At 54.4% G+C, this 14,654-nt stretch overlaps 1 protein-coding gene across 1 annotated transcript; it reads left to right on the forward strand.

The window, feature by feature from the left end:
- The first annotated feature begins 1,003 nt into the window (after positions 1 to 1,003).
- On the forward strand, positions 1,004 to 12,267 carry GSK3A (glycogen synthase kinase 3 alpha). Its single transcript, XM_014731871.3, has 11 exons — positions 1,004 to 2,902; positions 4,624 to 4,811; positions 6,187 to 6,270; positions 6,431 to 6,541; positions 8,180 to 8,310; positions 8,405 to 8,511; positions 9,433 to 9,530; positions 9,608 to 9,703; positions 10,122 to 10,308; positions 10,655 to 10,747; positions 11,589 to 12,267. Exons 1-11 carry the CDS (start codon positions 2,620 to 2,622, stop codon positions 11,660 to 11,662), a joined length of 1,452 nt encoding a protein of 483 aa, XP_014587357.2. The 5' UTR covers positions 1,004 to 2,619; the 3' UTR covers positions 11,663 to 12,267.
- The last annotated feature ends 2,387 nt before the right edge of the window (positions 12,268 to 14,654 follow it).

Raw genomic sequence — 14,654 nt, forward strand, 5'->3', positions numbered from 1 at the left:
TCTTGAAAACTCCAGCGGCGGCTCATCTAATCTTTAATGACGCAGCTAAATCTATTCACAGTTCCTGCAAGACCATACCCTTGCTCCCTTCCACATCCTCCAGGATATCTGAGTCCAAGTAGAAAGCCCTTTATAGATCTCATGACACTTCACCAATTAATTCATCCCATCAGAGGCCTTCTTCATACCCATAACCCCCAGCACTCTTACACACCCCCAAAGCTCCTTCCTGATACTTCTCAACCATTCCTCACCCCTTCAGGTCCCTCAGACATCCCCTCAGTCACCAGTATTTTCTCACAGTCTCCCACAGACCATAAAACACCCCAAGTCCCTGACTTCTCCACTAGTCCCCAGTAAGATCCCTTCACCTCTCCACAGACTCCCTTGAGCATCTTCAGACACCCAGAGAGCCCTCTTAGAGACTTACAACCCACCTAGCACCCCTCAACAAACGTTCTCAGCCCCCACAAATCCTGGTAAGATTCTCTCAGACGGTCGCCCTCAGACTTCCGCGGATCCCAGTCCCCTAGTGGCAGTTGCCCACGCGTGGCCCACTGCGCATGTCCCACGGGTTCTGGTCGTTAAGTAACCGCAGCTATCCCGCTCCGCTGCGCTTGTGGGCCTTCTTGGTCCAGTGTAGGATTCCCCAGGCTTTGAGGCTTGTCTCAGATTTTTGCTTTTCGACTCCAAGCTGCCATTAGAGGGCAGCAGGCACTGTGTGGCTGAGAAACTACAATTCCCAGAAAACCCGCTCCTGGCTTTGCGTCATGCGGCCACATTCATTGCGAAGGGAGCGGAAGTGTGTCCGCGCTTTGCCTTCTGGTTAATGCAGTCCGAAAAGGCTTTAGTTTTGCCATCTGTCCCGCCCCAGGAGTCTGCGTCCGCTGGGAATTGCAGTCAGGAACGGAACGAGTGGGCGAGACTTTCTTCAGGCTTCTCAGAAAGGGCAGAAAGTTAGTATGAACACATGGATTAAATTAAGTATGAACACGGATTAAAGTCTAGAGACTCCAATGCCCGTCTTTCCACTAGGCAGAAGAGGCTGAAGGTGATTTTATTCCAGTTCCAAGTATTTCCGGGACACACACACACACACACACACACACATATGTACACACAGGAACTCGGTTTCCCAGCACCCTTTGGGGCTACTGTCCTTCCGGATATTAATTGATAAATGGGGTGACTTAATGCATGCACAAAATCCGAGGCTATTCCTAGCAGCCGGTTTCCTTGTTTTGGTCTCTCCAGGATCCTGTAATTAGGAAGCGAGAGGACGCAAAAAACTGAATGGGAGTTCAAGACAAATTCTACTTTTATCTCTTTTAATACTCGGCTAACTCTCCTGGTGCAACCCACATTGCTAGAAACAGCTAGACTGTATCCGAAAACGGTATTGTTCTGAGAAACCGCCGGAAACTCTTTCCCAAATCGTTCGCGGAGGGTTTTCTTTCCGATTTGTGGAAACTTGGAACTTGAAGCGAGTGTTTGGACTTCATTTTCCAGTAGCCCGTGACCGACTTCGGTTCTTTCTTGTGATCTGGGGGGCGGGGAAGGAGGCGTTGAAACACTCTTCAGTCTCCTCAGGGGACTGCTGTCTTTTACTTTTCGCTCACGCTCTCCCAAAGGTACCCATTGGACTCCACTTCCCAGCAAGCCTCTGAAGTCTCGCCTCACAAAGGGTCAGAATTCGGTCTGGACTATTCTCCAGCGTGCTTCGAGCTCAAAGTAGATCCCTCCCCTTCAGTCAATGGGGAGGCTGCCTTGAACTCCATTTCCCAGAAGACACAAAAGCTCGCTGTAGCAACTGCTCTGAAGCCGTGGTGTTGACTACATTTCCCGGCAGGGACTGCGGCCTAGTGCACGAGGGAGGAGGAGCGCTATACCTACTCCATTTCCTAGCCTATCTCCGGAACTGCAGTATCCACTTGGGGCTAAGGGATCACATGGGACTCCATTTCCCGGCGTGCTCTGGGAGTCGCTTTACACCTGCAATGCGGTGAGGGCGTGGCGACGACTCCATTTCCCGGCTTGCCCCGCGGCCCGATATGTGCGGGTCCACCGGCGCCGACTCAATTTCCCAGAGTGCACCTGGGGCCGGTCGGCATACACAGCCAATAGACTAAGCGAGCGACAGGACTCCGTTTCCCGGCGTGCATCAGACGTACATAGCTGGCTGACGGCGTGGCTGCGACTACGTTTCTGAGGCACACTTAGGGACTCACGGTTGCCGCAATGGAGTGAATGTGCGACTGTGATACTGCTTCCCAAAGTGCTTCAGGGTCCGCTGTGGGCACAATTGGTCGACTTATTGTTTAGGACTCTATTTCCCGACGTGCAGCGCGACGCATCCTCCCCGCGATTTACTCTGAAGCTTTGGCGGACTCCATTTCCCGGCGTGCCTCGCGGCGCTCCGTACGGGCAGAGGGCGGTGACCGCGGCGCTGAGGGCAGGCGGACTGCATCTCCCGGCGTGCCCCGCGGCGGGCGCTGGGCCGGAGCCGGAGCCCGAGCGGCGCGGCCTGGAAGAGGCCGGAGCCCGGGGGAGGCGGCGGCGGCGGCGGCTTGGGCAGCCCGGGCAGCCCGAGCCCCACGACCTGGGCCAGCGCTCGGCGCCATGAGCGGCGGCGCGCCTTCGGGGGGCGGCCCTGGGGGCTCGGGCCGGGCGCGAACCAGTTCGTTCGCGGAACCAGGCGGCGGAGGCGGCGGCGGCGGCGGCGGCCCCGGAGGCTCGGCCTCCGGCCCGGGCGGCAGCGGCGGCGGGAAGGCGTCAGTCGGAGCCATGGGTGGGGGCGTGGGGGCCTCGAGCTCCGGAGGTGGCCCCAGCGGCAGCGGCGGAGGAGGCAGCGGCGGCCCCGGCGCGGGCACCAGCTTCCCGCCGCCCGGAGTGAAGCTGGGCCGTGAGTACTAGCGGCGCCCGTGAGGGGTGGAGATCAGGATTCTGAAGCCCCTCGAACGTCGATTAGATTCTTCCATATGCCCAGATAGGAGCTAGGGGTCACTGTGCCTCCCAAAACTGGGATGTGAGCTCTCCCCATCCCAGAGAAAGGGATTTGGGGAGTTACCATCACTTGGAGTTTAGAATTAGAATTATTAACGCTAAAAGAAGTAGGGATCACAGGTTCCTCTTCTTCTAATACCGAGGTCTTGGGTCCTTAAGTCTTAAAAACAGGGATCTGACATTGCCATCCATTAGAGAACAGGATCAGGGGTCATCGTTGCTTGCAAATGTGGCTCAAGGGTTATTGTTCCCAAAGAGAACAAGAATAAGATCACCATCACCAGCAGCCAAAAAGGGGGATCTGAATTTGCTTTTCTGTAGAGAATGGGGACTTGGGGTTACTGTGTCCCCGAAGAACAGGGCCAGGGCTGTCCAAACTTGCTACCTGGGTCATCTTCTCTTTTAAAACACAAGGCCTAGTATCATTACCATCCAGGATATGTAGAACTGAACCCCCAATGGTGGAAATTAATGGTTGCTGCTTCTTAGAGATAAGGACAGATTGGGAGTCAGCATACCCTTCAAACCAAGTCCATAGTCACTGTTCTTTAAAAAATATGGCTTGGTGGGTCTTTTTTCACAAAAATGGAGTTGGGGTTGGGGAGGGTCACAGTTCCCTGTAGACCGGAAATCTGAGGTTATATATCTCTTTCATTATTCTGAGGTATGGTATCATTGGCTCTGGAAAAATAGTTATGTAGGATTATCTCTCTCCAAAAGAAGGTGTCACTGGCTCCTCAAAATGGATTTGATTCATCAGTGACTCCTTTGGGGAACCTTTCATCAGTTCTCTGAAGAAAAGGGGTCACCATCCCCTAAGAATGCCACCAAAGTTCGCTGTCATTCAGAAAATGGAATTGGGAATTCTAGCTTTCCTTCAAAGGACTGAGACTGGGATAGCCTACTGTTAATAGAGGTCAAGTTCACCATTCTCACAATTGGCTTGCCCATTAGGGACCACCCACATATAGGAAGGGGTCTGGTCTCTGGACCACACAGATGAGGAGGCCAGGTCAGTGCCTTTTCTAACCCCAGAGTATTTGGGTAAGGGTTAACGGTCCCCAAAAAGTCATCAGGGTATTAGCACTCATACTAGGAGGAGTCATTCATTTCTGTCACCTAAAACCAGTGGTGAGGTTACCAGTTCCACCAGGGGAGGACTTAGAGGTCACTATCCCCAGAGATGTGAGGAACATTAGTGCTTTCCTAATGTAGAAGAACCTCAGGGTTTCCCGCTTTTTAAGTGGAGGAGGCTAGGTCAGGCTTTGCCCAGTCAGGAGGGACCAGAGGGGAGTAAGGTGAGTGGATGGATTCAACATCTGGGCATGTCATTGTCTCCTCAAACCAACAGGGACCAGTGGTTTGCTGCTTACTAGGAGTGGGAATTAGGTGTGACGAACCTTGAAAGGCAAAAGGTGTATGTGTCAGTATCCTCTCATATGGGAGGAGGCAGGATTCTCCTGAAGGGAAGAGGGGAAGGGGGCTGGTCCTCAAAGACAAGGAAGGGACAGAGGCGCCCAGTGAGCTTTCTCAGAGATTCCCCTTCCTCCCACAGCCCCAGGATGGGGTGGTGGCCAGAGGGGAAAAGTCAATGGATCCCGTGTCCCCTTTGTTCCCCAGGTGACAGCGGGAAGGTGACCACAGTGGTAGCCACTCTAGGCCAAGGCCCAGACCGCTCCCAGGAGGTGGCTTACACAGACATCAAAGTGATTGGCAATGGCTCATTTGGGGTCGTGTACCAGGCACGGCTGGCAGAGACCAGGGAACTGGTGGCCATCAAGAAGGTTCTCCAGGACAAGAGGTTCAAGGTAGCTTGGGGGGAATGGGGACAAGGAGGTTTGACTGGGCCTGACTGGTGAGAGAGCCCCAGCAAGAGTGCGGGACTTGGGGTGCCACAGGGGATCTGAGCATGGGCCACAGGGGAGGGAGAAAGCGGAGAGTTGTGTGGAAGATGGGAATGTGGGTTCCAGGAGAGCCCAGAGTTGATGTTTATTGGTCTTCTGCTTTGTGTAAATGCTTGGTAGGCCGGTCTTGTTTAATTTACATAAAGATTCTTTGAGGGTATTTCCATTATAAGTTATTCCCATTATAAGTAAGCATGAGCTAGAAACTAAGACTCAGATAAGAGAATTGCCCGAAGTCAAGACTAGAATATGACCTCTGATTCCCCAGCCCTTCACCGCAACCACTAAGTTAGACTCCTGCCCAGGGGAGAAAGGAAGCTGATGGGGCTGATGAGTATGTTTGCAAGATTGAGCTCTGCCCAGGTACTTGGCAAGTGCAGGGTGAGATCCAGCCTGCCAGCGCTCAACAAACCATGTGCCTTAGTGTGGGGCTTTGTCCCTGGAGGAAGGGGTGCCCTATGAGCTAGTGGAGGCCCAGGAAACTAGAAGGAGATGGAGGAGGTGGAAGTTGTGGTATAATTGGTGTTTGAAGGACTGGCATTTTAGGTTAGTCTGGATGTAGCAGAACTGAGCCTACACTGGGAGGGAACCAGGTCAGGGCCTGGGTCTTGGCAGTGAGTATTCTTGGGAAGGAGGGGCTTTGGGTGTTGGTCAGAATTTGATTCTGTTGAGTCCCAGAAGTGAGAGGGATCTGAGGGTGGGGAGTTCTGAGACCCCGGAGGGAAACAGAATAGGAGAGAATGCTGAGACCGGGCTTTCTGGGAAGAGGCTGAGGCTGGATCTCATCTTTTGGGAAGATGAGAATTGGAAGCCTGGAGTTTGGGACTCAGAATCCAAGCCAGGGTTCAAGGGCCCAGATGCCTCTAGGGGAAGCAATAAGGAAGAGTGGGGACCCAGGTGAACTGGATGGCCACTACTTGTCTGTTGTCACTGTGCCTCATGTGGCCACATCATCTGATTTTTCAAGAGAAGCTGGAAAACTGGATTTGTGTGTGATGTCATTTGATTTTCAAATATCAGCAGTAAATCGAACATTTTTTAAAAGTGGGCTGAAGACAGCACATGTGTGGTTGAGGTTTAGCCTATAGACCTCTAGCTTTTCTCTGAGGGGACTGGGTTGGGCGTGAGGAATTGGGGGCTTCCCCAGAAGGGGGACCCAGGGAGTAGCTGCCTGACTCTGTTGGCAGGAATGGGGGAGAAGGGCTGTGGTGAGGGGTGCTAGGGAGAGGAGGCAGAGAGAATTGGTTGTTTTCTGAGGCTTTCTTCCTTTGCCTCCAAGAACCGAGAGCTGCAGATTATGCGTAAGCTGGACCACTGCAATATTGTGAGGCTGAGATACTTTTTCTACTCCAGTGGGGAGAAGGTGAGCTCTTGGGTGTAGGGGAGTCCTCTACCTTGACTCACCAGTTCCTGCCTGCCTTTCTCGTGATTGCCAGTCCTCCCCCATTATTCCCCACAAACCTTCCCTCCCCGCTTCCTCGCCTTTTTCTCACTGCCTCACACCTCTCCTTTGCTCTCTGCAGAAAGATGAGCTTTACCTAAATCTGGTGCTGGAATATGTGCCCGAGACGGTGTACCGGGTGGCCCGTCATTTCACCAAGGCCAAGTTGACCATCCCTATCATCTATGTCAAGGTGGGCAGGCAGGCAGGCTGCTGGGGCCCAAGCCCACAAAGCCAGGGGCTCCCGACCCTCCTGCCTTCTGCAGGTTCCCTCATCCTCCAAGTTTCCGTTGATCTTTGGGGGCCTCATGTTCCCTGCCCTTGTCCCCATACCCAAATGCAGGGCAGCCCTGCCTGAGGCCTGACTGAATCTCGGAGGTGGGCTAATGGGGGCTGGGGAGGCTTCAAGGTACCTGCTTGAGTCCACTGGGAGCCCAGTGGTGCTAGTAGTGTTGGTGGGCTTAGCTCAGAATCAGGGAGTGGGACTGAGACCGCAGATGAGGAGATATTGAGGTCAGTCTTGGCCTTCTGAGCCTTGGCAGAGAGGGGTGGAAAGGAGGCAGGAGTGGAGGAAGGTTAGTGTCCACAGAGCCAGGAAAGCACATATCTTCATCCACCATCTGTGCAGGTTCATTCTCCAGTGCCTGGTGCTGTGCCCTGGGTGTTACTGTCCCTCAGGAGGTATTTGAATGAATGAATAAATGAGCCTAGGGATGGTGTGGAGAACAGAGGCTGGAGCAGCCTGCTGCATTGGGAGGAGGTGGGTGGGTGGGTTCAGGTTTGCTGGAGGTTGCTTGGGGCCCAGCTGCTCCTCCTACAGCTTTACGCACCCTAAGTCTAGGCGAGCCACAGGGCTCTACCAGTGGTTGGTGCTGTGGGACCTCATCTCTTGGGAGGGGGTTCTCTGGTTTGGTGAATCTGTCCTGTGGCTGCCTGTGTGCGGGGCCCAGCCCTGAGCAGCTGCAGAGGCCTAGCTGACTGAGACCTAGGCCTTGCTCCCAAAGCTCTCAGTTGAGCAGGGTAGACAGGTATCATCACAGAGAACTAGAAAACTACTAACACCTGCCATAGTAGGAGGAGCACAGGGAATTCAGGAAACAGGAGGCCCCAGCCCTGCCTGCTTTGGGAGTGAGCAGGATCAAGGAAGGCTTCTAGGAGGAGACCAGGTGCAGGGTGAGGAAGTGACATCTCTGGCCAAGGGCAGCGTGAACAGAGGAGGGGGCCCAGGAAGCAGCCCTGAGCAGTTATTACGTGCCAGGCACTGATCTAAGCCCTGGGGGATGTGGCAGTGATGAAAACACAAAGATCCCTGCCCTCTTGGCACTTATATTCTAGTCAGTGGGAGGGAGAGTGACAGGAAAATCCAGCTGGAGGGGGCAGGGTGGTTTTGACTGGTGGGTGAAGGAGGCTGAGCCCTTCCTATAGCCAGTGGTTTTGGTGAGGGGGGAACTGAGTGCCTGGCTCCCCACCCTACTTTAAAACAGGCCTTCCTGAGGTCCCTGTCTTATTTATCAGGCTTTTGCTGAGGTGTGTGTAATCGAAGCAGTAGTTCTCAAACTGTGGACCAGCACCAGCACTGGGGGGCTTGTTGCAGATGCCCCATCCTGAACTTGCTGAATCAGAAACTCTGGGAGTAGGCCCAACAGTCCCTGTTTTAATAAGGCCACCATGTGGTTCTGGTGCATATTAAAGCTGGAGAACCAGGGGGCAGCAGAAGAGTTTTCAAGTCTGGGAGAGTGGGCCTGGAAGGGCTCTTCAGGCCAGAGGGTGGAGCAGTGGCCTGCTCTGGGGGAGAGCTGGGCTGGAGTTCTGCTGTCCCTGCCTGCCCCAGGTGTACATGTACCAGCTCTTCCGGAGCTTGGCCTACATCCACTCCCAAGGTGTGTGTCACCGCGACATCAAGCCTCAGAACCTGCTGGTGGACCCCGACACTGCTGTCCTCAAGCTCTGCGATTTTGGCAGGTAGGCCTGGCCTGGGGTTTGCGTGGTGGCTGAAGGGGCGAGGAGGGACCTGGACTCTTGCTTTGTGTTTACTCCTGCCCATCTCTTCTCACAGTGCAAAACAGTTGGTCCGGGGGGAGCCCAACGTGTCCTACATCTGTTCTCGCTACTACCGGGCCCCGGAGCTGATCTTCGGAGCCACTGATTACACCTCATCCATCGGTCAGACTTAGGGGAGGGTGGAGATAGGGAGTGGCAGTCATGGCAGTTTTTTAACTCTGTCTGTGTGTGTCTGCCAGGCTCAGTGATAAAAGCTTAACATCCGTTCTTTAATCCAGTCCTCACAAACTTAGGAGGGCCATGTTGTTGTACGCTGCCCGCAGTTGCACTGCTGGGACGGGGCAGGACTGGGCTTTGAAAGCTGACCTGCCTCCAGAGTCCATACCGGCTCTGGAACCTCCTAGTCAGCCCTCTTTTCTTAGCTGGGGTGGGGTGGGGAGGGCTGTGACAATGACCTTGGGGGAATCGAGGTAAGGCTGTGCCACCGTGAGGGTGTGACCTGCTCACAGGGCCTCTCTGTCCTTCCCTGTTGGTAGGGATGACAGTGCCACCTTCCAGGCATGAGGAGAGAGTGTGGAAAGGTTTGAAAGAGAACACTCGTCAGCAGTTTGAGGAAAGTGTGTGGTCCTTAGGTGTGAACTTGTGCCTTGGGGGTCAAGTACAGACCAGGATGGGGTGAGACTACTAGGCTGCAGCTGTTCCCGTGGGCAGGCCAGAGGCTAGAAAGTGAGTAAGGCAGCCCAGGACTTAAGGCTTTGTGAACACAAGTGCCTGTTCTAGGCCTGTTGGTCTGCCCTCCAGGCTAGAGGCAGAGAAAGGGCTTGCTGGGGTCTCTGAGCAGAGAGAGGCAGTGAGGGCTGGAAACACAAAGATTGGAGAGTGCGGCACAGTCAGGCAGACCTGGAGGTTCAGTCAGGCTTCAGTGTTCCTAAACTGTGTATGACCTCGGCGCTTCCTCTCTGAGCCGAGAAAATGGGGCTCCTGGCACTTCTCAGGATGACCACGAGGAGTGGAAGTGTTGGTGAGGGAATGGGCATGGTAGCCCTGCTCGCCTCACCCTGACCCTCCCCCATCCCCCTTCAGATGTGTGGTCAGCTGGCTGTGTACTGGCTGAGCTCCTCCTGGGCCAGCCCATCTTCCCTGGGGACAGTGGGGTAGACCAGCTGGTGGAGATCATCAAGGTGAGGGCAGGGCCAGGGTGGGCAGGGGTGGGGCTCACGGAAGGGGCCTTGCCTCAGACCCCTCCCTTTCCCTACAGGTGCTGGGAACACCAACCCGGGAACAGATCCGAGAGATGAACCCCAACTACACGGAGTTCAAGTTCCCTCAGATTAAAGCTCACCCCTGGACAAAGGTGGGGCAGGGCTGGGGGCTCAGGCAGCATGGCTGAGGTCCTCACTGGAGGCCAGCTGGTCTGGGGACCTGGCTACAGAGTCATGGCTTGGGAGCGGGTCAGTAACTTTCATCAGATTTCAAAGTTTGTGGAATTTCTTATACTCTAAAAGTTCAGGATCCACAGTAAATTTAAAAGTCCCATTTTTATGGTGGGGAAACAGGCTCACAGCAGGGCTAAGTGATGACCTGGGTGGGCTGCTCACCTGATAGAGACTGACCCCCCTTCGAGGTGGTACCTCAGTTTCCTCATTTGGAAGGTGGGTTCATGGGAAGCTGGCAGTCGTATTTGCTGTGGGCACTGCGGCAGTGAGGTGCAGGAGTACGCCAGTGCCTGGGGCATCTTGCCCTCATGACCCTGTGCCCCCGCTTCCCCCCAGGTGTTTAAATCTCGAACGCCGCCTGAGGCCATCGCGCTCTGCTCTAGCCTGCTGGAGTACACACCGTCCTCGAGGCTCTCCCCGCTGGAAGCCTGTGCCCACAGCTTCTTTGATGAACTGCGATGTCCCGGAACCCAGCTCCCCAACAACCGCCCGCTACCCCCCCTCTTCAATTTCAGTCCTGGCGGTGAGGGCACAGCCTGGGATCTGGGGAGCTGGAGGGGCAGCCAAAGGTTGTGGAGAAGACCTTGGTGTTGAAGACAGGAGTGGGGAACTGAGGGTGGGTTACAAGGAAGGCCTGGGACTCAGGAGATGCCCCCTAATTCAGGGAGACCCAAACCTGATTCACACACTCTGCAATCTCCTGTGCAAGGCTCTTTCTAGTTTTTCATTTAAAGCATTCACTGGCTACATGTGTCTACAAACAACTGGCCTTGCCAAGAGCTGGGTCCCCATTTGGTGCCCCTTTCTAACGCCAACTGGGTCTCCAGATGCCCTGCCCCCTGATTGGGCATGTCCATTCCTGTTTCTAGAACTCTCCATCCAGCCATCTCTCAACGCCATTCTCATCCCTCCTCACTTGAGGTCCCCGGCGGGCACTGCCACACTCACTCCATCCTCACAAGGTAAGTTGAGGGCCATTTGCTGCAGGTCAAAGCAGCATGTCTCAGCCTAGGGGGTGGGCCTGTTCTCACAGCCCCTGAGTTTCCCGCAGGTATTTCAAAATTGTTGATCTTTTTTTTTTTGAGGAAGATTAGCCCTGAGCTAACTGCTGCCAATCCTCCTCTTTTTGCTGAGGAAGACTGGCCCTGAGCTAACATCCTTGCCCATCTTCCTCTACTTTATATGTGGGACGCCTACCACAGCATGGCTTGCCAAGCAGTGCCATGTCCACACCCAGGATCCGAACCAGCGAACCACGAGCCGCTGAAGCGGAATGTGCGCACTTAACCACTGCACCACCAGGCCGGCCCCAAAATTGTTGATCTTTTGATAGTATAGAAAGCATATTTACAACATGCGAATGGCCTCCTTTGTAGGGCATTATTGCCTATATTTGTGTTTAAATGCTAACTGGAAAACCAAAGACATATATGTTTGGTTTGCACAAACAAAACAAGAAGTTGTTGTCCACATTTAAAAACTGGGGCCATCTCATGTACAAATCAAGATTTCCTGTTTCTCTTGGGGAAGAAAATCAGACTGGGCAGCAGTGGGGCTGCCCTTCCTCAGGGCAGTCTTGTCAGCTGCAGCGGGTTCCGGCTGCACCTTTTCTGTGGGGCCTGGCTCCCTGGTGTGAGTCACTCAGTGCCCAACTTGGTCCTTTGGCATTTGAGTCTGCAACCCCGGGACCTAAAGTGACAGCTTTCGATTTCTAATGTAGCATCTCATACTGACTTCCTGTTCTTGGGGGTGGGCGGGTCTAAAAGGCAAAAGCTAATAGTTTGCTCCATCCTCCGCCCTCAGCTTTAAATGAGGCTCAGACCACCTCCGACTGGCCGTCGACCGAAGCCACAGCTCCCCTCACTAACTCTTCCTGAGGGCCCCGCCAACTACCCTTCCATCTGGGAGCCCCAAGTGAGGCTGGGAAGGGGGGCCATAGCCCATCAAGCTCCTGCCCTGGCCGGCCCCGAGACTAGAGGGCAGAGGTAAATGAGTCCCTGTCCCCACCTCCAGTCCCTCCCTCACTAGCCTCACCCCTGTGGTGGGCTTTTTAAGAGGATTTTAACTGGTTGTGGGGAGGGAAAAGAAGGAAGGACAGGGGTTGGGGGCATAGGGACCTCCTAGCCTGTTGGCCCCCTCCACTCCCCCCAGGCCTCCACCTCCTCCAACCTCCCTCCCCTCCTGTGTCCCTTGTAAATAGAACCAGACCAGCCCATCTCCTCTTCCCTTTCCTGGCCCCCGGGTGTAAATAGATTGTTATAATTTTTTTCTTAAAGAAAACGTCGATTCGCACCGTCCAACCTGGCCCCTCCCCCTCCTACAGCAGTGTCCCCTCTCCTGTCCTCTGCCCCTAAGGTCTCCTCCCTCCTCTCCCCACCCTGGAGGGCTGGGGGAGTGGGGGAGCTCCTGATGTCTTAGTTTCCACAGTAAGGTTTGCCTGTGTACAGACCTCCGTTCAATAAATTATTGGCATGAAAACCTGCTTCCTGTCTGGCTACCTGTTTCCAGAGGTGAGGGAGGTGCCTGGGGGCCTGTCCTGGGATAGGAGTGGGTTGCATCTCAGGCAAGGTAACAGGGTAGAGTGAACCCAAGCTAGGCTGTCAGAGACCTGAGTCCCAGCCCTGGCTCAGGTGCCCAACCTTCCTGCGCCTCAGCTCTCCTCTGCACGTGCAGTGTAGCTACTGCAGAGGCCCGGGTGGAGCTTGTCCCCAGACCCAGCACAGATCATCTCCTCCTGCCTAGAGAGGGAGGCACTGTCATCCCCAGGTGATAAGTGAGAGAACTGGGGACCAGAGAGGTCAAGGCCACAGAGCAAATGGCAGAGTGAAGACTTGAACAAAGGGCTCTCTGTCTCATAGCCTGAGCTACCTACTGCTTCAAGGGGACACAGGATGATGTGGGGTCACTCAGGCCAAAACAGCCTTAGTGGCAGGGAAGGAGGCAGAGGAGCCATCTGTGAACCCTAGTAGATCCCCATGCCTTCATTTCTTTTTTTTTTTTTAGATTGGCCCTGAGCTAACACCTGTTGCCAATCTTCCTTTTTTCCCCCCTTCTCCCTGAAGCCCCCAGTATGTAGTTGTATATTCTAGTTGTGGGTCCTTCTAGTTCTATGTAGGATGCCGCCTCAGCATGGCTTGATGAGCGGTGCTAGCTCAGTACCTAGGATCTGAACCTGCAAAACCCTGGGCTGCTGAAGCGGAGCACGCGAACTTAATCACTTGGCCACGGGGTCGGCCCCTGCCTTCATTTCTGCTTTAAACAGGGCACCTACCTGGCCCACTTCTTAGGGATGCTGGGAAGCGACAACCCTGGTAAGGTTGGCCTGGCTTTTCTCCTTGCTTTGAAAACATGGTAGGGCCATGTTCAAAGGGAAATGGCATCTCTTCCACATGATGCCAATGGTACGTGAGAGCAGGAGGCCCCAAAAATGGAAGGGGGCCTGGGAAGGAGCAACTGACATGTCTTCTGCTGGATTCCACTTGTTAAGAAAAAGGGAGAGGAGTTTTGAACATGTCCCAGAGGGAGTTCAGGGACTGTTCCTGTGGCACCTGGGCTCTTCAGTCTGCTGAGGCCAGCCCCAGGGGCATCTGTATACAGCCCAGAAGAAACCCCAGCCCTCCCTGCTCAACACCATGAGGGCAGCACATCGTTCATAAGATGAATACATAGAGCAAGCAGACCAGATGAGCGGGGAAGGGCTGGTCTGGGCAAGGGGCAGACCTTGGGCTTGTGGGGACCCTCTTCCTGCTGTTCATGTCTAGTCGGCCATGAGATCAGAAGGTGGCCCTCCCCCTCCTCCCACCGCCATGGCCTCTGCCTAGTTCTGGCCCCATCTTCTCCCTCCTGGACCATCTTCAGCCTCCCCCTTACCCAACCATGACACCAGGGAGCCCTAACCCCAACTTATGACTCTCCCATCCCCCCTCTCCCACACACCCCAAATTCTTAACCTGGCTTTCAAGGCCTTCCCAGGTCTAGGCCTCCCTCCTTCCCTGCCTCATGGCCCCTCCTCTGCCCAGCCTTGTTTTGCCTCACCTGCATTAAGCACCTTAGTCTGCAGAGGCCTGGGAGGAGCCTCCCCCTCTGACCTGTCATAAATCACCTGCTTCCATTTAGAGGGAAGGATTGTCACCCCAGGTAATCTTTGGAAAGGTTGAGGATCCCTTCCTGTCACCAAGGCCTTTGATCTTTTGTGGCCCCATCAAACCCCAACTGTTCTGTTACACCAGCTCACTTCCTCCAGTTACAATGAATCCTCCTCTGAGCCCCTGGCCCCTGCATGGGTTTCAGGGAACAATCACTGAACAGCACTGGTTACAGACGTGGCTGAAGCTTGGATTCAAATCTCAGCAAGGCCACTGCCTAGCTGTGAGACCCCGGGCCAGTCTCTGATCCTGTTTTCTCATCTTTACAACAGGGATGATACTGAGGTCACCTCATAGACCCGCTGGGATCATAATACATGTCTAGTGCTAACTGTGGTGCCTGCCACCGCTAGGCAGTCAAATGTCAGCTTCACTGTAGCTGTGAATAACTGGACAGTCTCCAAGTATACCAAGAACCCACCCTCCTTGCAGTGCTGTCTGCCTGAAATGTTCTCTTCCTCTTCCACTAGCAGATTCCTACCTTTTCTTCAAGGACTATCTCCTCTAGGAAGTCTCTGACTCCTCATCTCCCACCATGGAGGCCTGTTGCCTGCTCCAGGATCCCACTGGCCCTGCACATCCCCACTGTAGCCCTGAGGATCTGGGGCTGAGATCTGTCTGTCTCCCCAGGAGCAGAGGCCTGATATCTCTGGCCCCCAGCATCACTCAGCACACAGGAGGTAGGCCTTAGGACACCCAGGCTGAATGAATCAATGAGACACAA

Source organism: Equus caballus, chromosome 10, assembly GCF_041296265.1.
Source record: "Equus caballus isolate H_3958 breed thoroughbred chromosome 10, TB-T2T, whole genome shotgun sequence".
Taxonomy (NCBI): Eukaryota; Metazoa; Chordata; class Mammalia; order Perissodactyla; family Equidae; genus Equus; species Equus caballus.

Bases quoted from the DNA above. Each gene is read 5' to 3' on its own strand.
- GSK3A (XM_014731871.3), top strand. From the start codon at position 2,620: ATGAGCGGCGGCGCGCCTTCGGGGGGCGGCCCTGGGGGCTCGGGCCGG. The intron at 8,512-9,432 runs GTCAGACTTAGG...ATCCCCCTTCAG, and splicing joins TGATTACACCTCATCCATCG to ATGTGTGGTCAGCTGGCTGT. The intron at 10,748-11,588 runs GTAAGTTGAGGG...CTCCGCCCTCAG, and splicing joins ACTCACTCCATCCTCACAAG to CTTTAAATGAGGCTCAGACC.